The sequence below is a fragment of the Daktulosphaira vitifoliae genome, unplaced genomic scaffold (assembly GCF_025091365.1).
Source record: "Daktulosphaira vitifoliae isolate Bord-2020 unplaced genomic scaffold, ASM2509136v1 Scaffold_2, whole genome shotgun sequence".
Classification (NCBI taxonomy): Eukaryota; Metazoa; Arthropoda; class Insecta; order Hemiptera; family Phylloxeridae; genus Daktulosphaira; species Daktulosphaira vitifoliae.
The window spans coordinates 34,002,314-34,025,279 of NW_026099573.1; the positions used below are offsets into that span (position 1 = coordinate 34,002,314).

At 29.2% G+C, this 22,966-nt stretch overlaps 2 protein-coding genes across 17 annotated transcripts in view; one reads left to right on the forward strand and one right to left on the reverse strand.

Annotated features, from left to right (window-relative positions):
• The window catches only part of LOC126897735 (uncharacterized), a 133,213-nt gene extending 115,825 nt beyond the window's left edge, over positions 1–17,388 (reverse strand). For 2 of the 15 annotated variants that reach the window (XM_050671566.1, XM_050671564.1), the window contains exons 1-3: positions 17,303–17,353; positions 17,188–17,239; positions 11,191–13,995 (exon numbers count right to left, since the gene is read on the reverse strand). In XM_050671566.1, coding sequence (XP_050527523.1) covers positions 11,191–13,995; positions 17,188–17,239; positions 17,303–17,308 — 2,863 coding nt within the window. In that variant the 5' untranslated portion in view covers positions 17,309–17,353. Of the gene's footprint in view, positions 1–11,190; positions 13,996–17,187; positions 17,240–17,302 lie in introns of all 15 variants that reach the window. The other 13 variants (XM_050671582.1, XM_050671581.1, XM_050671580.1 and 10 more) reach the window with 13 other exon arrangements.
• Positions 7,678–22,095, forward strand: LOC126897743 (uncharacterized). 2 transcript variants are annotated; one of them, XM_050671592.1, is made up of 3 exons: positions 7,678–7,912; positions 19,953–20,026; positions 20,247–22,095. In XM_050671592.1, the coding sequence occupies exons 2-3, from the start codon at positions 19,970–19,972 to the stop codon at positions 21,639–21,641; spliced, it is 1,452 nt and encodes a 483-aa protein (XP_050527549.1). In that variant the 5' UTR covers positions 7,678–7,912; positions 19,953–19,969; the 3' UTR covers positions 21,642–22,095. The 2 variants fall into 2 exon arrangements, with proteins under 2 accessions (XP_050527549.1, XP_050527548.1); XM_050671591.1 differs by lacking the exon at positions 7,678–7,912 and having other exon boundaries at positions 19,750–20,026.
• Positions 22,096–22,966: the final 871 nt, after the last annotated feature.

Genomic DNA, 22,966 nt, shown 5'->3' on the forward strand with positions numbered 1-22,966 from the left:
TTTTTTTTTTTTTTTTTTAAATAAATTAAATTACAAAATAAAACTTACAGTAATAAGACATTCATCATCATAAACATGATGTATTGATAGTTTGGTTGGGTTGGATTGATGTTTCTTTATTGATGATCGACGCTCCGAAACTGGTCACGCGGAGAAACTTGACTTGTGGGTTTTTAGTGAATTTTTTTATAAATTTGTATAAAATATATAATATATATATATTAGGGTGGTCTAAAAAAATTACATAAAAAAATTTTGTCCTCCTACTATCTAAATTTGTTTTCTAGAGTTTAAAAATAGTTTCCACATTTATACTTATGAAAAAAAATTATTTTTGAGCCATCCCAAGCAATTTAAAGTTTTTATTGTACAGAATAACCTACGGTATTTTTCCTATACTATACTTATAAATATTAGTATTATCGCAATTGTAATATTTTCTTATACGACTGTATTATTACTATATCAATAAATAAAACATTTTATCTACACTTCTGACAGGGTTATTCCTATGTATTGTACAGTGTATAACTTATTATACTATGACTATATATTAAAGGTTGATGTACGTCTATTATCATTGTAGAATTATATTTTAGTTGACAGTGCGCTGTTTTGATGTTCGTGTCACTCTAATTGTTAATTGTCAGTGTGCTTTAAATGTGAATCAGTGCTAATTTAATTATACATATATTTATTCAGTAAATTAAAAATGACAACGCGAAGTAATACTTATATTTATTTAATTGGTCAGCCTATTTCAACTGTACCAAGTAATCGTTTGCCGTCTAATGGTGAAGTATTACGGTTTTTCTTTCATATTTATCGTATTGAAAAAAATTTGTTTAAATATGCATGCAATAAAGTGATCGAAGAAGTTACATTTGTTTGGAATAAAGCAAGAATACCGACAACTCGAAAAGATAATGCTATAAATAAGTTTAAAAAACTTTATAATCAATGGCTAAATCTTTTCAAACATAAAAATAGAAAAACAGAGCTTCACCGACAACACGAATGTGGGTTTCATATAAAATTGACCAATCTCTTCGATATCGCTGATGCTGATGCTTTAAAAAAAATTAAAATTGATGAAGATAGACAGTTTTTACTGGCACAACGGATGCCAGGGAGAAGAGGTTTTATGTCTACAGTGGACGTTTTTACCACGCAAAAAGAGAATCGTAAAGATAAACGAAAAGAAAAACAACAACTCTATAAAGAAAAAGTTACTAATCAAAATTTGAGTAATTTTTATGATTTTACATCATTAAGTACAGAAGAAAACCATTCTAGTGATAATACTAATTCCGACGATGATTTTATTGTCAATGAAAAAAAATCAAAAAAAGTTCAAAAAGTAAAAAGAAATTGAAACCTTTGATCACATCAGAATTATCAGCTGTGCTAGATAGAACTAAGGTCAGTGATCGGCAAGCCACCTTTATCATTGGAGCTACACTAAAAAGTCTTGGAGAGAATATTGATACGTTTGCATGTAGTCAAAGTACGATAAAACTACATCGTAAGAAATTAAGGCAAGAAATGGCTAGTTTTATTAAAGAATCATTTACAATAAACAGCAAATTAACAGTTCACTGGGATGGAAAACTGATGTTGGACCTCACTCATTTACAATATGTGGACTGTCTCCCAGTATTGGTGTCAGGTGGAGATGAAATTAAATTACTGAGTATTAAAAAATTATCTTGTTCAACAGGAGAAATGCAGGCACAAACCGTTTTCGATTGTTTGAGTGAAAAAGAATGGAATTTATACAAAAATATCGTTGCAATGTGTTTTGATACAACATTTTCGAATACTGGTAAAAACAATGGGTCATGTGTACTATTAGAACGTAAACTTGGAAAAAACTTATTTTGGCTTGCATGCAGATATCATATTTTTGAATTAGTCATTGGAGCAGCATTTCAAGCAGTGTTACCTTCAGCGACAACAGGCCCTGATAACCGAATGTTTGTACGATTTCGATCTTCTTGGTCTAAAATTGATCATTCTGCATACGTTATAGCAAACTCGGCTATTATTCAAAGGATTACAGAGAATATACGACATGAACTAGTTAATTTTTGCCAAGAAATGCTTAAAATAAAACAAGTAAGAGATGATTATCGTGAGATGCTGGAATTATCAGTTATATTTCTTGGTGAAGAACCCACCAGAGGAATAAAATTTATGACTCCAGGTGCTACTAGTCATTCACGTTGGATGTCAAAAGTAATTTACTGTTTAAAAATATATATGTTTAGTGGACAATTTCATCTAAGTACCAAAGAAAAAAGGGGCCTCGAGGAAATATGTGTTTTCATTGTAACCGTCCATTTAAAAAATTGGTTCACTGCAACTTTGGCGGCATGTGCTCCAAATAATGACTTGCAACTGATAAAGACCTTAATAAAATATGATAATCCACATATTTCAAAAGCCACTATAAAAAAAATGATGGGTTATTTTTGGTATTTGTCAGATGAGTTAGTTGGTCTTTGTCTGTTCGACAAAAATGTCCCTGTTGAACCAAATGTAAGATAATTTACGCCATAAATAATAACCCCTCTCCAGAAGTTCGCAATGTAAGACCGAAAATTGACCAACACGATGTAGAAAATTTACAGCTTCATGATTTAGCTAACAAAAATACAATAAAAATTTTCACAGAATTTGGTGTCGATGAATTTTTGAAAAATGACGTGGTAAACTGGACCAAGTCTAAAAGCTACTTAAAAGCAGAGGAAGTTTTTAAGAATCTTCGAGTTACCAATGACGTGGCAGAAAGAGGAGTTTCATTGATCCAAGACCTTAATCGCAAAATTACCCATAATGAGGATAAACTTCAGTTTCTCTTACAAGTAGTTTCTGAGCATCGGAAGATTTACCATGATTGCAGCAAACACACTTTAAAAAAAAGCAATTCAACTTTTATATAATTTTTTAATTCTTTAGTAAGTAAAATTAGAAATGTTAAAAATGATTTATATAATATAGCTTGACTTATTGATAAAAAAATATAAGAACGTATACATAAAATAGTTTTCATTATTATTTTATTTTTTTTTTAAGTTAAAAATTTTCAAATAGCTTGGGATGGCTCAAAAATTAATTTTTAGTGTTTTTTTTTCTTGAGAATTGTATATAAAACCAGGTAGAACAATTTTATCGTCATCGGACTCGGCAGTAGTGGTTTTTTGTTTGTCTTTTGTATTGCTGATTATTTGAGAACGATTTACAATAGTTATCGGAGTTATCGGAGTTATCGGAGTGTTACTAATTCTAGACAACGGCATTCTAGCGGACTGTGACTACTATTAATCATTTTGAGGCAAGTATTGAAATATTAATTTCTTACCTAGATCCCGAAAGTATGTACAAACTAACACGAGGTAAGTACAAATTTAATTTATGCTTTCTTAAAAAAATAAATAAATTTATGTCTATTTAATTTTATTAAATTGGTGGTTTTATTGATTAAAATTTATTTTTACTCGATTATAAGAATTGTAACAATTATAGATGCAAAAATATGATCTACTCTTTGATGTCATATGTCGAAAATATATTATTCAAAAGAAAAACATTTTTCAATACTATTATTATTTCTGTTGACAAAAAATAAAAAATACAGTATGCTTTAGAAAACTCGTGTTTCAACACAGTTAGGTTAACATTAAAATTTTAATAACCATCTAAAACAATAGTTTATAGTTTTTTAAAATTTCAAATAAATAAGGAAAAAGGTAATAGTAAAATTTTGTCTGGGATTGAATTATAAAAGTCTTATATATTAATTTTCTTAAAATTATTAACTAAATTTAATTAGAGAAAAAAAAGACATATAAATAAATAAATTTCTTTTACCATAAAAAATACATATTCGCGATTTATTAGTAACATTTTATGCCGAGTTAAATATTTTTTATATTGTTTTTAATTAAAATTGTATTTATTTTAAAACACTAAATATTTTTTTGTTTAGTTGAAAGGTACCCATAATGATTATTATGTGTTTCATCAAATTAAAACAACGTAAATAAAGTCTATTTATTTATAGACTTAATATAAAATTAATAAAATATAAATAGTCAACATAAATGAATATAAAAATAATAATAAAGGCAACAGAAAACTAATTAAGAGCATAAATTAAGCATTCTAAATGACCATGCCGATAGGCTGTACTTCTGTACCTTCATTCTATTCACAACCGTTTTCACAAAAAATATCAAACAGTTAATGGAACCTTTCGCAGCGGATTCCCTTTTTGTGCCTTTATCCCATCCACAACCATTATAATGAGCACAATAGAATAAAATTTTAATATAATTGAATGCAAAGTAATCAATAAGATATATGTACACAATTTTGTGTCTTTTTCTTAAAAAAAAAGTTATAGTTGTTGTATGTAAATAAATTGGTTTCATTAATTAAAATTTATTGTATAAAAATAAATACCTTTACATTTTTACATTGTCGTATGATTAAAATGTATTACTCAAAATAATAAAAATTTTCGAAACTATTATTTTTACTGATCAAAGTTTAAAAATATAGTATGCTTTAGAAAGCACATATGTCAACACATATATAATACGGTGCATTTAGGTTAATGTTATAATTTCAATAACAAGTTAAAACAATAATTTATTATTGTTTTAAATTCAATTAAATTAGGAAAAATAGTAACAGTAAAATTTTCTCTAGGATTAAAATATATAAATATGATTATTAAAGAAATTGGCCAAAGTTATTAGTGAAGAAACTACATTAAATTTAATACATTCTAGTAAAATATATTTTTATACAATAAACAAACGGTAGCACAGTGGTGTCGTGGTATAGTTTGGACAAGTATAGATGATATCTGACAGTGATTAAAATCACTATCATAAGAAACGCTTCGATGCAAATCTGTAGATAGTGTTTAATTTTAAGAGATTGGTAGATTATTTAAAAAGCAACCATAACTCTTATTCCCTTAATTTTATCCCGATTTATAATTATAATATATGAATAAATAGTAATTAAATTTAGTATTAAATTTATATTCAATAATGTAATATTGTAATTTTTATGGAAATATTATAAAAATAATAAAGTATCTGTATATTTATATACTTTTAACGCGTATAAAAATTTAAAGGGCTTGATGGAATACTTTTTAGTAAAAAATGTTTATTACTTATAACAAAGTTATAATCTGTATACACTAGACTACAAGGAACTTTAAACAGAAACACTAATATACTTTTCTAAATCAACTTTTTGCAATGTTTTAAATGTGCAATTAGACTTTTTTTATCACTTCTATGTTTTATAATTATTACTTATTATTAAAAAATAAGTATTTACATATGAAAAACATTGTTTTAAATTAATAATGATTTTGATTATTAATATGTAAAAAATAAGGAAAATGACATGTTTAACCTATTTTTATAATACTTTAAAGTTGATTTGAGTGAAAGTTTATAATAAAAAAAAAATTAAATATAATTAAATAGAAAATTTTATGAAAATTAAAAAAATTGTATCGTTAAGATTAATATGCACTCAGAAAGTTTTATAATTACTATTTACAGGAAATTTATCAGAGCTCAATATTTTTTTGCATATTTAACGTAATATTTAACTGAAATAGAAATAATAATAATTATTTCCTAGTAACTTTTGGTGTTTAAAAAAATTTTACAATTGAAATATTCAGAAGTTAATTAATTTTAATGATTTACTTTAACTAAAAAACCAATTAATGAAAGGTTGTTAAAAAAAATTATTCAATTGAGCGTATTAAAAAATTTGATTATAATTGTAAAAATCCATTATTAATTCAAGTGAAACTTACAATCATTTTTTTTAGAAATGATTTATATGGCAATATGTTACCAAAAAATTTAAAATATTTTAGTTTAGTAGTAGCACACACAAATAGAGTAAAAAAATTATTAAATTACAAAGTAATATTATTTAATTTTGTTGTTGAAACCTATCATATCAAACTTGATTCAACAATAAATACTTTGAAAACATTAGAAATGAATGATTTTAATTGTCTGTTTGGAGAACATGGGATAAGTAACTGTTTAATTGATAAATTAGAATTTTTTTTCAATTTTTGAGGTAATATCTTCAACTAATTGTAATCATTTGACGTATTGTTGAAAAAAATACGTCAAATTAGAGCAAAGAAAATAAACGATAGTTGAATTTTAATTAAATAAGTTCATATATCATAAATTGAAACGTGAATAATAGTGAATAAGTGCATTTATTATCAAATCTCCTAACAAGGAATATCCTATAATAATATGATTACAATGATAGAATCACGCAAATTAATAATTGTTATCACTTTTAACTTGGTCAACCACGGAACACTCGTAGTTGACATACGATATTGTTTCTAACTTTTTTAATAAAGATTAAAGATTTCTCATTATCTCTGTGATTTCTATATAAAGCGCGTTAAACGTTATTATTATCAATGGAAAAGAAATCGCGTATTGTTACCAGTAAATAATGTAATAAGTGTTTATTTCTGTACTTTACATAATATGGACTAACATTTGATACAATAGGAAAATTGTAAAAAAAAATCAAAATTTAACAAACTTTAAAATGCTGTATAAACGTAACTACTGAAGTAAAATAAGAGTTTTTGGTATCAAAAATTTTTCTTTAAATCCTATCTATAAAATGGCTAGCTTAAAATCTTAAAAAAAATTTTAATAAAAAAATTAATTTTTAAAATATTTTTTGTAATTGCTAAAAATAACATAAAACACATTTTAAATATAGTTCTATATTGTAAAAATTGATTAAAAAAAAAAAAGTATAAAATGTTATTTAGATAACATTTTTTTTTTTTATTATCTTTAGTTATATTAAAATAGTTATATTTATTCAAATAAATTCAAATAATAAAAAATTAAATTTATTAATTAATGTAAAAATATTTTAAACATAAAACAATTAATTAAATAGGTTTTGTACCCATTGTTAAAAATATAATATAAAACATATTTATTGTACTCTTGAATCACAAAAAAAATATAAGTATATATATATATATATATATACAGNTGAGTTTATAAATACACTAACTGACAATACAAAAAGTATATCTATTGGTAGTCATAATTGATAATAAACAATCCGTGACTGTGATAGCAATATCATAAAAAACCATTTAGCTACCTGTATTTGTAATCCCTTGTGTATTATACCTATATATTAACTCAAAAATTTGAAACTTTAAATGTTTATATCTAATAAACAAATTAAGTTTTATTAAAAATTCAAATGCCATTTACTATTGAATTAAAAACTCAAACATTTTATTAAATTAAAAATATGTGTTACCATTTAAAAAAACAAAGTTGACACCCTTACCAGGCATAAGGGATGAACTTAAAAAGTATTACATAGTTAATAATTCAAGAATAATGTGTAACTAAAGATAGTAATAAAAAAAAAATTATAAATTATTATTATTATTATTCTGTAAGTAATTGAGTGGGTTATGATAAAAAAATCACTCTGTATATGTGTGTATGTTCTAAATTATCTTGATTGAGCCAAATGCGTGCTTCGACGGCTTTAACAGTTAAATAATCATGATAAGGTGTTGTATTTGTTTGTGCGCGTGCTAGATAGTCAGCTGTGTACTACTTTGGACCGGTTCATGGACAGCATTTGTGCGCATTCACCCCGCTCCTTTCCTATCATGAACATCATTTGCACTTCTCACCAACTACATTGTCGCCTTATGTTTCGCATTTTTCTTAATAATTTCCGTCACTGAGTAGTAAAATTAGTTAACCCCTACTATAATTTTTAATGTAATTCTTTTTTCGTTTATTGGCGTCGGCTAAACCTACCTCCGGTGTCTTTAGGGCTGGTAATGTATAAATTTTTTTTTTTAATGTTTTGGGCAAGAGTATTTTTTCTAGTGCGCCGTGCCAAAAGCACATGTGGCGAATTTTTTTATTAAATTTTTTTTTTGCAAGCTAAGTCAAACTGTTTAAAAACAATCGCTTACTTGGGAGGTATACCCGCCGTGCTTATCTTCAATGAACTCGTGTATTTTAGCTTCGATGCGAAGCTGAGAAGGTATTGGTTTTACTATGATGTGTTTTTTTTTGTCCGTTACCACTTTTTCTCAGCTCTCACCAAATCGATTTCTTTCAATGATACGTCAAAAGATCACAAATCGTATCTAGTCGAGGACATTTTCCTCAAAAATTGAAAAAATTTCCCTCGTTCCCCGTAAATGGGGGAAACCTCCAAAAAAATTACAAATTTAATAATCGCTAATTTTCGAAATTTATTCAATTTTTTTACTTAAAATTGCCATAACTTTTTTAAAAATAATTAAATCAATATAATTTTAATTTATATAGATGCATGATATGATTAACTATCATTTGGTATATGTTTTTTATAAATCTGACCCTTTACCTACCCAAAAGGGGGGATTAAAAATGACAACATTTCATAAAAAATTAACTTTTTCAACTTGACTTTTGAAAATGTTCCGGAAAGTCTGACACTTTTATAAATATCTTAAATTAAAGCTAATGTAATATACTTTATCATGGAAAAAATATTTCGGACTTTATTTTATCTTCATGGTGAAAATGGCTACCGAATGCCATTTTTGTGTGAAAATTTTCAATTTTGTATTTTACATTTTTAACTTTATTATGCTATAACTTTTTGAAAAATGTATGGATCAATACAATTTTTTCATTAGAAGTAGTATTTATATACATCTTTCATTGGATATACTTTTTTTTTAAATCAGACTATTTCCCTATATATGGGGGGGCTTCAAATATAAAAAATGCATATAGAAAGTAGAACTTTTTCAACTTAACTTTTGAAAGTGTTCCAGAAAGTCTGACACTTTTATATATATCTTAAATTAAAGCTAATGTAATATACTTTAATTTGAAAAAAAAAAATTTGACCTCTGGACTTGTCTTCGTGGTGAAAGTTGACATCATGGTTATAAAAAATTACGATTTTTGTAAAATATTTTTTTTTATATTTTTAACTTAATAATGCTCTAACTTTTTCAAAAATGAACATATCAATATAATTTTTTTTATATAGATGGTTGATGTCTTTACTTATCATTTGGTATATTTTTTTTGTAAATCTGACATTTAACCTGCCCACAGGGGGGGATTTAAAATGATAACTTTTTCACAAAAAATTAACAAAAATAAAAAATTAATAAGTAAAGACATCAAGCATCTATATCAAAATAATTTATATTGTTATGTGATTTTAATCACAGATACTTGATCCAACTATACCACGTCACAACTGTGCCGCGACCCCCCTGTGCTGGGTTTTTTAGCTTCGATGCGAAGCTGAGAAGGTATTATTTTACTATGATGTGTTTTTTTTTTTTTTGTCTGTTACCACTTTTTCTCAGCTCTCACCGAACGGATTTCTTTCAACGATACATCAAAAGATCACAAATTGTATCTAGTCGAAGACATTACCCTTCAAAATTGAAAAAATTTCCCTCGTTCCCCGTAAATGGGGGAAACCTCCAAAAAAATTACAAATTTAAAAATCGCTAATTTTAGAAATTTTTTCAATTTTTTTTACTAAAAACTGCCGTAACTTTTTCAAAAATGAACATATCAATATAATTCTTTTTTATATAGATGTTTGATGTCTTTACTTATCATTTGGTATATTTTTTTTGTAAATCTGACACTTTATCTGCCCACAGGGGGGGATTTAAAATGACAACTTTTTCACAAAAAATTAACTTTTTCAACTTAACTTTTGAAAATGTTCCGGAAGGTCTGACACTTTTATATATATCTTAAATTAAAGCTAATGTAATGCACTTTAATTTGAAAAAAAAAATTTGACCTCTGGACGATTTTATTATTTATATATTATTAAACTTTATAATGCTATAACTCATTGAAAAGTTTATAGATTCACACAATTTTTTTATGAGAAATAGAATTTTTTTATAAACCCTTTTTCATTTGACATACTTTATCTTTATCGAGATATTAATAAGGAACCAGCAGATCAAGTAGCTTTTGGAATAAAACACCAATTTTTTTTAAATTAAACACTATCTAAAGATTTGCATCGAAGCGTTTATTTTTGATAGTGATTTTAATCACTGTCAGATATCATTATACTTGATCCAACTATACCACGTCACAACTGTGCCGCAACCCCCCTGTGCTGGGTTTTTTTTTGTATTTCTTTTATGACGTGGAAAAAACACTAAAAAAAAAAAAAAATAAAATATAAAAATGAATAATAATAAATAATATTGATAATATTCATTAATAGTCTCCTTGTGAGAAGGACTGTCTTAATCATATTAATATATAATACTATATGGCTTATTTTTGTGTTTGTCAATAATTTTTCTCAGCTCTCACTTGACCAATATATGAGAAAAATAATTCCTGCAAAATTTCAATTAAAAATGACATTTTCAACTTATTTTTTGATCTTTTAAGTTGATATTTATGAAAGATTATAATTTAAAAATGTTGAACTTAAAACACAATTTTAGCTTAACATGCAAGTTAAGAATTTATACCTTTAAATAGGAAATTTTATATCCCTGTAGATAGGGGATATAGATTTCATTAGGATCAGTATTTTCATCAAAAAGTATTTTATATACACATTAATTTTACATGCACGCGGTGCCAATTTATCATAGATTATCAAAAATTAGTACAAAAATAAACATATTTATTTTTTTTACCATCAATGATATTAAAACAATTTATTTAAAATAAAATGTAGATTACATATGAATGAATAAAAAAAATAATAATAATAATAATTACAATAAAAACTAATTAGGACAACCATTTTCTTGAGCATATTTAAAGCAATATAAATGATCATGCAGCATGGCTGTACCTCTTGTACCATCACTCCATTCACAACCGTTTTCACGAGCAAATATCAAACAACCAATGGAACCACTTGCCGCAGCTTCTCTCGTGGTTCCTTCATCCCATCCACAACCATTGTTAGAGGCATATTTTAGACAGTCTAAATGTCCATTCGAAGCGGCCGCTCTCGTCGTACCTTCGACCCAAATACATCCGTGTTTGCAGGCAAATTTTAGGCAATTTAATTTACCATGCAAAGCTGCTATAACTATTGTACTTTCGTCCCATTCGTAACCTTTTTCATGAGCGTATTTTAAACATTCTAAATGCCCGTTAGCAGCTAATAACATTGTTGTTTTTTTATCCCATTTATATCCGTTTTCGTGAACATATTCCAATATTTCTAACTTACCTTTTAAAACGACAACTCTATATGTGTCTTCGTCTATAGGATGTCCATTTTCGTGGGCATATTTAAAGATTTTTAAATCACCATTAAGAGCAGCTCGTTTCGTTATCGCTTCATTCCATTCGCATCCATTTTCATGTGCATATATTAAACATTCTAAATTACTATAATCTGCAGCCGCTTTTGTTGTGTTTACATCCCATGGACATTTATTTTCATGAGCATATTTTAAGCAGTCCAAATATCCGCCTTCTGCAGCAACTCTCGTCGTTCCTTCATCCCACTTACATCCGTTTTCATAAGCATATTTTAAGCAGTCTAAATAGCCGTATGAAACAGATATCATTATTGTACCTTCGGCCCAATTAGATCCATTTTCATGAGCATATTTTAAACATTCCAAACTGCCGTTACGAGCAGCTACCGCTGTTGTCATTTCATTCCATTTACATCCATTTTCATGAGCATATTTTAAGCAGTCTAAATGACCGCCTTGTGCAGCGTATATAGTCGTGCAATCGTCCCACTTGCATCCATTTTGATGAGCATATGTTAAGCAGTCTAAATGCCCGCATAAGGCAGCTACAGCTATTGTACGTTCAGCCCAATTACATCCGTTTTCATGAGCGTATTTTAACATTTTTAAATCACCATTAAGAGCAGCTAGGTTCGTTATCATTTCGTCCCATTCGCATCCATTTTCGTGTGCATATGTTAAACAGTCTAAATAGCCTCCTCTTGCAGCCTCTTTAGTTGTCCCTTCATCCCATTCGCATCCGTTTTTATGAGCATATATTAAACAGTCTAAATGGCCTCCTTTAGCAGCCTCTTTAGTTGTCCCTTCATCCCATTCGCATCCGTTTTTATGAGCATATATTAAACAGTCTAAATGACCTCCTTCAGCAGCCTCTTTAGTTGTCCCTTCATCCCATTCGCATCCGTTTTCGTGAGCATACATTAAGCAATCTAAATGGCCGCCTTTAGCAGCCTCTTTAGTTGTTCCTTCATCCCATTCGCATCCGTTTTTATGAGCATACATTAAGCAATCTAAATGGCCGCCTTTAGCAGCCTTTTTAGTTGTTCCTTCATCCCATTCGCATCCGTTTTTATGAGCATATATTAAACAGTCTAAATGACCTCCTCTTGCAGCCTCTTTAGTTGTCCCTTCATCCCATTCGCATCCGTTTTCGTGAGCATACATTAAGCAATCTAAATGGCCGCCTTTAGCAGCCTCTTTAGTTGTTCCTTCATCCCATTCGCATCCGTTTTTATGAGCATATATTAAACAGTCTAAATGACCTCCTCTTGCAGCCTCTTTAGTTGTCCCTTCATCCCATTCGCATCCGTTTTCGTGAGCATACATTAAGCAATCTAAATGGCCGCCTTTAGCAGCCTCTTTAGTTGTTCCTTCATCCCATTCGCATCCGTTTTTATGAGCATATATTAAACAGTCTAAATGACCTCCTTCAGCAGCCTCTTTAGTTGTCCCTTCATCCCATTTGCATCCGTTTTCATGAACGTATTTCAATATTTCTAGATTACCTTCAAAAGCAGCAACACCAATAGTATATTCATTCCACGGACATCCATTTTGGTGGGCATAAATTAAGCAATCTAAATTACCGTTCTGAACAGCTGAAACTATTGTTCCTTCAGCCCAATCATTTCCGTTTTCATATGCATATTTTAACATATGTAAATCACCCTTGGATGCAGCTAATTCCGTTATTGTTTCATGCAATTCGCATCCATTTTCGTATGCATATTTCAAACATACAAAATTACCTCCTGAAGCAGCATTTAAAGTCGTTTCTTCGTCCCATGGGCACCTGTTTTCGTAAGCGTATTTTAATATTTCTAGATTACCTTCAAAAGCAGCAGCACTAGTTGTCCCTTCGTCCCACGAACATCCATATTGGTGAGCATATATCAAACAGTCTAAATGGCCGCCTTCCGCAGCAGCTGTAGTCGTACTTTTATCCCACACGCAATTATTTTCATGAGCATATTTTAAACATTCTAAATGTCCATTGGCAGCAGCAGCTTTTGTTGTTTTTTTATCCCATCTACAGTCATTTTCGTGAGCATATTTTAAACATTCTAAATGTCCATTTGCAGCAGCAGCTTGTGTTGTTGTTTTATCCCATCTACAGTCATTTTCATGAGCATATTTTAAACATTCTAAATGTCCATTTTCAGCAGCAGCTTGTGTTGTTGTTTTATCCCATCTACAGTCATTTTCATGAGCATATTTTAAACATTCTAAATGTCCATTTTCAGCAGCAGCTTGTGTTGTTGTTTTATCCCATCTACAGTCATTTTCATGAGCATATTTTAAACATTCTAAATGTCCATTTGCAGCAGCAGCCTGTGTCGTTTTCTCATTCCATTGACATGCATTTTCATGTGCATATTTTAAACATTCTAAATGTCCATTTGCAGCAGCAGCTTGTGTTGTTGTTTTATCCCATCTACAGTCATTTTCATGAGCATATTTTAAACATTCTAAATGTCCATTTGCTGCAGCTTCAGTAGTCGTATTTTCATCCCAACCACATCCACTCTCATAAGCTAATTTTAATGTTTTAATGTCACCGACTGTAGCAGCTTTACTCATCGTTCCTTTTTCAAATACACATATTTTTTCTTCCCTCGAATATCTATGTTCAATCCCTAAACGAATATATAATGTATTAATTTTTGCTGTATGAAATTTTGGATCACCAAAAAATATCTAATTCATAGATAAATAGTTTAATTNCATCTACAGTCATTCTCGTGAGCATATTTTAAACATTCTAAATGTCCATTTGCAGCAGCAGCTTGTGTTGTTGTTTTATCCCATCTACAGTCATTTTCATGAGCATATTTTAAACATTCTAAATGTCCATTTGCTGCAGCTTCAGTAGTCGTATTTTCATCCCAACCACATCCACTCTCATAAGCTAATTTTAATGTTTTAATGTCACCGACTGTAGCAGCTTTACTCATCGTTCCTTTTTCAAATACACATATTCAATTATTTAAAGTATATTTCTTTACTTTTAACATGTATAAAAATTTAAAGGGCTTGATGCAATACTTTTCAGTAAAAAATGTTTGTTACTTATAAAAATGTATAGATTTTATACACTGGGCTACAAAGAACTTTCATCAGAAACAAAAATATACTTTTCTAAATCAACTTTTTGCGATGTTTTCAAATGTGCAATTAGACTTTTTGATTTTTGTGAATGTTTATAATAAAAAGAAATTTAATATATTACCATAACTTTTAACTCAAATTGCAAGTTTGAAATTGACATCATTAATTAGGAAATTGTATGAGAATTAAAAAAATGTATCGTTAAACTTAATATGCAGTCAGGAAATTATATAATTACTATTCATAGTAAATTTATCAAGAAAACTTCTTTGCATTTATATCGTAATAGATAACTTTGGGTGTTTAAACTAAAAATCTAATAAAAACAAAAAATTGTTAAAAAGATCTAAAAATCCATTGTTAATTCAAGAGAAACTAACAATCATTTTTATTAGAATTGATTTATATAATAACCTGTTACCAAAAAATTTGGAATATTATAGTCTAGTAGTAGCACACACAAATAGAGTAAAAAAAATATTAAATTACAAAGTAAAATGATTTATTTTTGTAATTGAAACCTACCATATGGAACTGATTAGTCAATAAATACTTTGAAAATATTAGAAATGAATGATTTTAATTGTCTGTATAGAGAACATTGGATACGTAAATGTTTAATTAATAAATTAGAATTTTTTTCAATTTTTGAGGATAATATCATCAACTAGATATGAATTGAAATCATTTGACATATCGTTGAAAAAATTAGGTAAAGTTAGAGCAAAGAAAATAAATGATAGTCACATAAAAATACCTTCTCAGCTTACATCAAAACTAAAACCTAAAATATAGTAAAATAATTTTAATATGAATAAGAAATTTTTTCTCATGAGGGGCGACTATAGTGATGGGATCGTTGATCTTTATTGAAGTTATTGAATCTAAATGAGATAAAAATCAAAGGAGTTGAACATTTATTCTAACTTTAAAAAATTAAGAAAAACATGCAAAAATTCCTTGCCATACACGGATTGAAACTTTGTACCCTAAGCGCGTAAGACAAAAGTGTTACCGACTCAGCATCCGTACGTCGCTTCCGTCGACTAAAAAAAATGGCAATTTAAGCTATTTAAAGCTTCATAATTATATTTCTAGACTTAAAAAGAACCCAGCACAGAGGGATCGCGGCACAGTAGTGACGTGGCATAGTTGGATCAAGTATAATGATATCTGACAGTGATTAAAATCACTATAAAAAATAAACGCTTCGATGCAAATCTTTAGATAGTGTTTAATTTTAAAAAATTGGTGTATTATTCCAAAAGTTACATGATCTGCTAGTTCATTATAAATATCCTGATTAAGATAAAGTCGAATGAAAAAGAGATTATTAAAAAATATTATTTCTCATAAAAAAATTGTGTTGATCCATACTTTTTTCAATAAGTTATAGCATTATAAAGTTAAAAATGTAAAATATAAAATCGAGAATTTTTACACAAAATTGGCATTCGGTAGCAATTTTCACCACGAAGACAAGTCCAGAGGTCAATTTTTTTTTCCCATAATAAAGTACATTACATTATCTTTAATTTAAGATATATATAAAAGTGTCAGACCTTACGGAACATTTTTAAAAGTCAAGTTGAAAAAGTTGTCATTTTAAACCCCCCCCTGTGGGCAGGTAAAGGGCCAAATATATAAAAAATATATACCAAATAATAGGTAAAGACATCAAGCATCTATAAAAAAAAAATTATATTGATATGTTCATTTTTAAAAAAGTTACGGCAATTTTTAGTAAAAAAAATTGAAAAAATTTCGAAAATTAGCGATTTTTAAATTTGTAATTTTTTTGGAGGTTTCCTCCATTTACGGGGAACGAGGGAAATTTTTTCCATTTTTGAGGGTAATGTCTTCGACTAGATACAATTTGTGATCTTTTGACGTATCGTTGAAAGAAATCGGTTCGGTGAGAGCTGAGAGAAAGTAGTAACAGACACAAAAAAAAAACACATAATAAAACCAATATCTTCTCAGCTTCGCATCGAAGCTAAAATTGTTTCCTCAAAATTTTTATAAAGTATTTAATGAGTCGTACGATTGTAAAATCGTATATAATATATGTGTTAACTTTTTACGCATAAATAAAAAAGTTAAAGTGTGTAGTCCAATTGTAAATGTCCAATTACAAAATTTATTTATTCCAAAATATTTTATTGCAATAATATTATAAGCAAATTGTACGATAAAAAATCATAATAACTACACGAGAAGAAAAAAAAAATTTTAAATATTTAGATGAATCCTATATAGAATTTTACAGCTTTAAGATTCCAAATGTCGTTTCAGATTTGTTTACGCTTTAAAATTCATAAAAAATATCAAATAAAATTTTTTTTCTTGAAACTCTCAGAATTTATTTTAATAATGTTATAAAAGTTACACGAAATTTGCAGTATATTTTTTTAAGGTATTTAATTATATATATATATGTGAAGAGTGAATGTGTCAAACGTTCTATGTGCCAAAAACATATTTGTTCAGAAAACACAAAAAACAATGGTAACATGGTCATGTCTCACATATTAAACACCATCTATGAATGCAATTTTGTACAAGTAAAAAATTTAATTGACATTAGAAACACATACAAGATTGTGGCCTTTGGCACATAGAACATTAATCAGAAATAAAACAATTTTTCACTTTTTTGGCACATAGAACGTTTGACACATTCACTCTTCATATTTAACTATTTATACTATCAAATTTACCTTCATTAAATATCAAATAGGAAGTTATCAACCAAAAATATTTTAATTGCCACTGTTAGAAAAAAATAAACTTTTAGATTTCAATCAAATAATTAAAATAAAATTTAATACTCACCTCCATTTTTTTTCGTCTTCTTTTTACTTATATTACAAGTGTTATATTCTGAATAACTATTGAATACATATATAAAAAATCACCGTCATAAATATTTTTTTATATTTTTTAGTTTAAAAATACTATGTTACGTAAATAATAATGTAACCTTTATTATTTACTTAATTATTTTAGTCAACCTATTCATACACATGTAAAAAAGTTATGCAAATCAGAATTAATTTAAACACATTAAAAAAAAATTATAAGAAATTAATTTAAAAAATGTTTTTAAATTTAAAAGTATAATTTATGGATAATAATTTGTATAGAAATTAAATATAGTATGAAATTAATCTTTAACAATTTAATATTGTAATTTTTATAGAGAAATAAAAATAATAATAAAGTAATATAATTTATTAATTATGAATAAATAACTTACATCAGAATCAAAAATATACTTTTCTAAATCAACTTTCCACACTGATATCAAATCTTAAATTAGACTTTTTCTATCACTTATAAGTTTTGATATTATTACTGATTATCAAAAAATGAGTATTTACGTATAAAAAAAAACCCAACAGAGTGGGGTCGCGGCATAGTAGGAACGTTGCATAGTTGGATCCATTATAAATTTAATCTGACAGTGATTAAAATCACTATCATAAGAAACGCTTCGATGCAAATCTGTAGATACTGTTTAATTCTAAGAAATTGGTGGATAATTACAAAAGCAACATCAACTTCTATTTTCTTAATTATACCCAGATTAGTAATCCGTTTAATTATAAATTATACAATTTTTAAAATTAATTGTTTTCAAATTATTATTTATAATGATTTTTAATATGTTAAAAGTAATAATTTTGAACACACTTTTTTTTGTCCTATAAAGTGAAAGTTTTAATAAAAAAAAATGAAATGTTTAAGATTAATATGCAATTAGGAAATTTTATAATTACTATTTTCAGTACATTAATCAGAAAAATTCGATTTTTCTACATTTTTATCGTAATAGATAATTGAAATAGAAATAATAGTAATTATTTCCTAATAACATTTGGTGTTTAAAAAGATTCTGCAATTGAAATATTTAGAACTTAATTAATTTTAATGATTTACTTTACATAATGAACCAATCAAAACAAAGTTTTAAAAATATTTACTCATTGAGCGTATTATAAAGTTTAATTATATTTGAAAAAATCAATTGTTAATTCAAGAGAAAATACAATCATGTTTTTTAGAAATGATTTATATAGTAACATGTTACAAAAAAATTTGTAATATTATAGTCTAGTAGTAGCACACACAAATAGAGTAGAAAAATGAATAAATGAATGACTTTATTCTATGTCAATTAAATTATATAATATTCATGAAAGTCAGTGTATTACTCTTACAAGATATTTTAAAATAAAATAAAATACAAAACCAAGGAATTTAACACAAAAATAGCATATTTTTTAATACGGTAGCCATTTGCGCATAGAAGATAAGTCGTTGGGACAAATTTTTTTTTTTTAACTTTATAGTACATGACATAAACTTTAATTTTATATATGTTGAAAGGACGCAGTATTTCCGGAACATTTTCAAAAGTTAAGTTGAAAAAGTTTGTTTTTGTAAAAAAAGTTACTATTTTAAATCCTTCCCTGTCAGCAGAATAAGTGTTAGATTTTCAAAAAAAATGATATCAAATGATAGGGAAATATCTAAGGTTTTAGTATAAAAAAAAATTATGTTGATTTGTTGATTTTTGAAAAAGTTATGGAAGTTTTAAGAAAAAAAAGTGAAAAAAATGACAAAATTTATCGATTTTTAAATTTGTAATTTTTTTGGAGATTTACCCCATGAACGGGAACGAGGGGAGTTTTTCAAATTTTTAAGGGTAATGTCTCCAACTAGATACGATTTTTGATCTTTTGACGTATTTTTGAAAGAAATCGGTTCGGTGAGAGCTGAAGTGAAAAACACATGGTAAAGTTAATACCTTCTCAACTTCGCATGGAAGCTAAAAAATTAAAAACAAAAAAAAAAGAATCATTGTATCGAAATTTATAAACATTTTTTATGATTTATAGATCTGAGATAACTTTATATATATATTTTATAGGTAAAAGTTAAATCTGATACTCTTATGGCCCCCTCTTTGTTATGTATTCATTGTCCGAGGAATCTTACATGTACTTGAATACACTTATTTAAACACATCACAAATCATAAATAATTTTTAAAATTAAAATTTCTTGTTGAAAAATATTTTTTAAATACTGTAATGTAATGTGTACATTCAAAAACAAAAAATCATATTTTCAATTTTTCCAAAAAACATGTGTACAAACAACGCTGAAAACCTTTTAAACAAATTATCGAACAGTATACATCGTATGACTCAGTATATAGTAGTCATACAAATACAACATTTTTTTAAATCGTCATAAATCAAAGGTTTTTCTATTATTGAACGAATATAATTATACCGATGAATGGTTTTACTATTTAGCTGTATAACTCGAGCTGGAATTACCTTTTTTCGGTATTCTTTATACGTTGAATATATTACGCTTATATTTTATCGAATATTTGAAAATGATACTTGAAATTTTATTAACTTCAATTCTTATATGTATTTTTCCAAATAATTGTTTGGCTAACATAATAGGCTTTAAGAGGAACGTAATGCCCATAGCAGTAGAAATCGAAGACGACGAAGACAACAAAGTTTTAAAAGAACAAGTAATTTGAATTTTCATTGTGTAAATAGTAATTCGTAAAAAAAACTTTTCATGCTTTTGTCGTAACTAAAAAAAAAGTGGATGATTATCGACTTGCCTTTACTGACATAGATAAAAGATTTTCCTACGAGATTATTATTCTTTTATTTTTCCTTAATTATGATATCAAAATAAACAACGATATCAGTTTATAAAATTTAATCAAAGTTTATCGTTTTTAGGTCACGTATCTAGAAGAGTACAATTTGCACGGGTACTACAAGAGGAATTTCATTAATTTGTTGAATTCTTATCGGACCATCAACGATAGTCATACCGAGTTCAGCATGGCGGAGATCACGATGCTGTCCAGCGACAGCGCCGAGTGTTCGACGTTCGACAGAGTTGTCGCGCAGTTAAAGTACTACAGAAAGATGCAAGAAATACAGTGCACCTGTTATGTGCTGCTGAGGCGAATGCTCTTTTATGGCAGGTCGTTCCTGAACAGAATCAAACTGTTCTACGATTTCGGTCATCCCAAAGCCAACATGACGGCCGTCAAAAACTACGTGTATCACATGTTGGCCATGCTGTTCGACGGCAATTTCGTCATTTATAACTGGCTGTGGGAGTTGTACGTGAAACTGGTAGCGGTCGCCGATTGGAAGGCCAACAGAAAGTTCATAAGACCCGACCTGTTCGACGAATCCGAACGTCGCCTGGACGGATTAATCGCGTCGTGCGAACACAACGATTACTACCACTCGGACGGAAGACACCGCGACATCGGCGACCCCAAGGCAGGAAACGCTTTCGATTTTTTCAGCGACGCGGTCGAGCGGTACCGGTGCCGCTACGCGGCCAAGTACAAGTTCGTCATAGACGACTACGGCGATTTTTTCATACCGCAAAACTTGTACCTGAAACGCGTGTGGGACTGGGACGACGCGGTGTTCGAGGACGTGCCGGGCGTGGTGATCGAATGGGCCAACACGAGAAGCGCCTTCGGAGCGGAACGGGAAAAAGTCGAACGCCTGCTCCGGACCGGAGAGTGGATCGCCGGACCGTTCCGGCACATCGAATACCATCGGATGTTTTTGGCCGTCATGAAAGTGAAGCTGTACGGTTACGTGTGGTTCCATTTGTACGGCCTGCTGCGAGAGCACGGTTCGCGGCGGGACCGGGTCAGATCTCTGCATTCCGAGTTTATGGAATATCTGTACGGGATGATGATGAGTTTTCTCTATTCGGACGATGCTTTCACGGTAAGCGTTCTGAACCGACTGTGCGAGATCGAAAACACCGGAGATCCGACGACGATCGAAGAAACCATCGCTTCGCTGGACGACCAAGTGAACGCGATCCTCAACGGATACAATGGCGGGCCGCCCGAACAAGGCGCTTGGGCTTACATAAATTACGAAGTGGAGTGGAACGACAAAATCGGCTCGTCCGCTGGAAAAACCGACGAACCCGACTTGGTGAAAGCGAACACCTACAATTTTTATACTTATTTCGTTAAGATGAAGGAGGAGTTGTCTTATTTGCATTTGACCGTTCTGTCGTTCTTCATCGATGGCAGTAAAGACACAGACCACATATTTTTTCCGAACGCGCCTCCTCTCGAACTCTCTTAGACGCGCGAAAATCACAAAGTCGTGAACAACTTTGAAAAATAACTTTTGAATTCGTTTAGTAAAATATTTGTACAATGGATTCCGATTCGATAATTTAACTTGTACGTTGAAAAAAAATGTTCGAATGTACAATAAACTAGATACTAAAATTGTTAGAGGCGTACACGAATGACCATTTAAAAAAAAACCGTTTCTTTTTATTATTGCAAAACTGAGTGAAATACAAAATAAAACCTCAAAGATACCATTATTAAATTGTTGTCTTTAAAAGACAAACGAAAATAAATGTAAATTTAAACAATTATTTTATTTTATGTAATTAATTCGTTAAATTAAAAAATGAACTGTATGTTTTTTTAGCGATTCGAAAACGTAATTTATTAGATTTTATAATAGATAGTGGACGCGTAACACTCGGAGGTCATCTCCAAATGTTTTATTTAAATAAAAAAAAGTCGATTTTCTAAGTAATAATTTTTTTCTATTAATACGGCGAACGGTCATCGTTCCTTCGTTGCTCCTCTTTATACTTCAACCACGTGTTTACTTCTCTTAGTGTGTTTTCAGCTTTGTTAGCCACGTCCGCAAAACACTTGGCCGCTTCCGTAAACGAAGGCAGTTCTAGCGGCGATCCCGTGTCCGGATATACACTGAAACAAGCGTAACAAATAGCGATAAGTCGCTGCTAGTCGCGTTATAATCACTAATCGCGCGGTTAGCGTCCAACGAATTATTAACAAGTAGAGACAAACTTTTCGACGTCGTCCGCCGCATTTAACGTTTTCAGCGACGAAATGAAAGATTCGGCCGAAGGGTTCGGACTGTAACCGGCCGTGGTCGTGACGGTGTACAAGTCGAACTTCTCGCTCCCCGGAATCGAATCGTCTCCGTAAAAACGGCTGTTTCTTTTCGGCGGTTCACTACACATCGACGGCCGAACCGGATCGCTGCCGCCGCCGCACTGTCTCGGAGGAGTACCGTTTTTCTTGTCGTCCGTCCACAGAACTTGTAAAATAAAATTCAACAGATTAATATACAAAAGTGTGTACGTCGATACGATAATTTGTTGATGGTGAGGGGGGGGGTTGTAAAAACAGGCTGTGATCGATGTTGACCGCTAAATTTCTTCTGAAATAATAATAATTTTGGTGCACACAAATGTGATCGATCGATAAGGACTTTTAAACGAGTATTTCGGAATTTGTTAACATTTCAAAATGTAAATGTGAAACGAGGGATTACGCGCCACTCCTTCCACCGGATACAAAAAATATTCATTACTCCTTAACTACATTTTGAAAAGTTATCGGCGGTTCATTTTCTAT

Bases quoted from the DNA above. Each gene is read 5' to 3' on its own strand.
- LOC126897743 (XM_050671591.1), top strand. From the start codon at position 19,880: ATGATACTTGAAATTTTATTAACTTCAATTCTTATATGTATTTTTCCA. The intron at 20,027-20,246 runs GTAATTTGAATT...TATCGTTTTTAG, and splicing joins ACAAAGTTTTAAAAGAACAA to GTCACGTATCTAGAAGAGTA.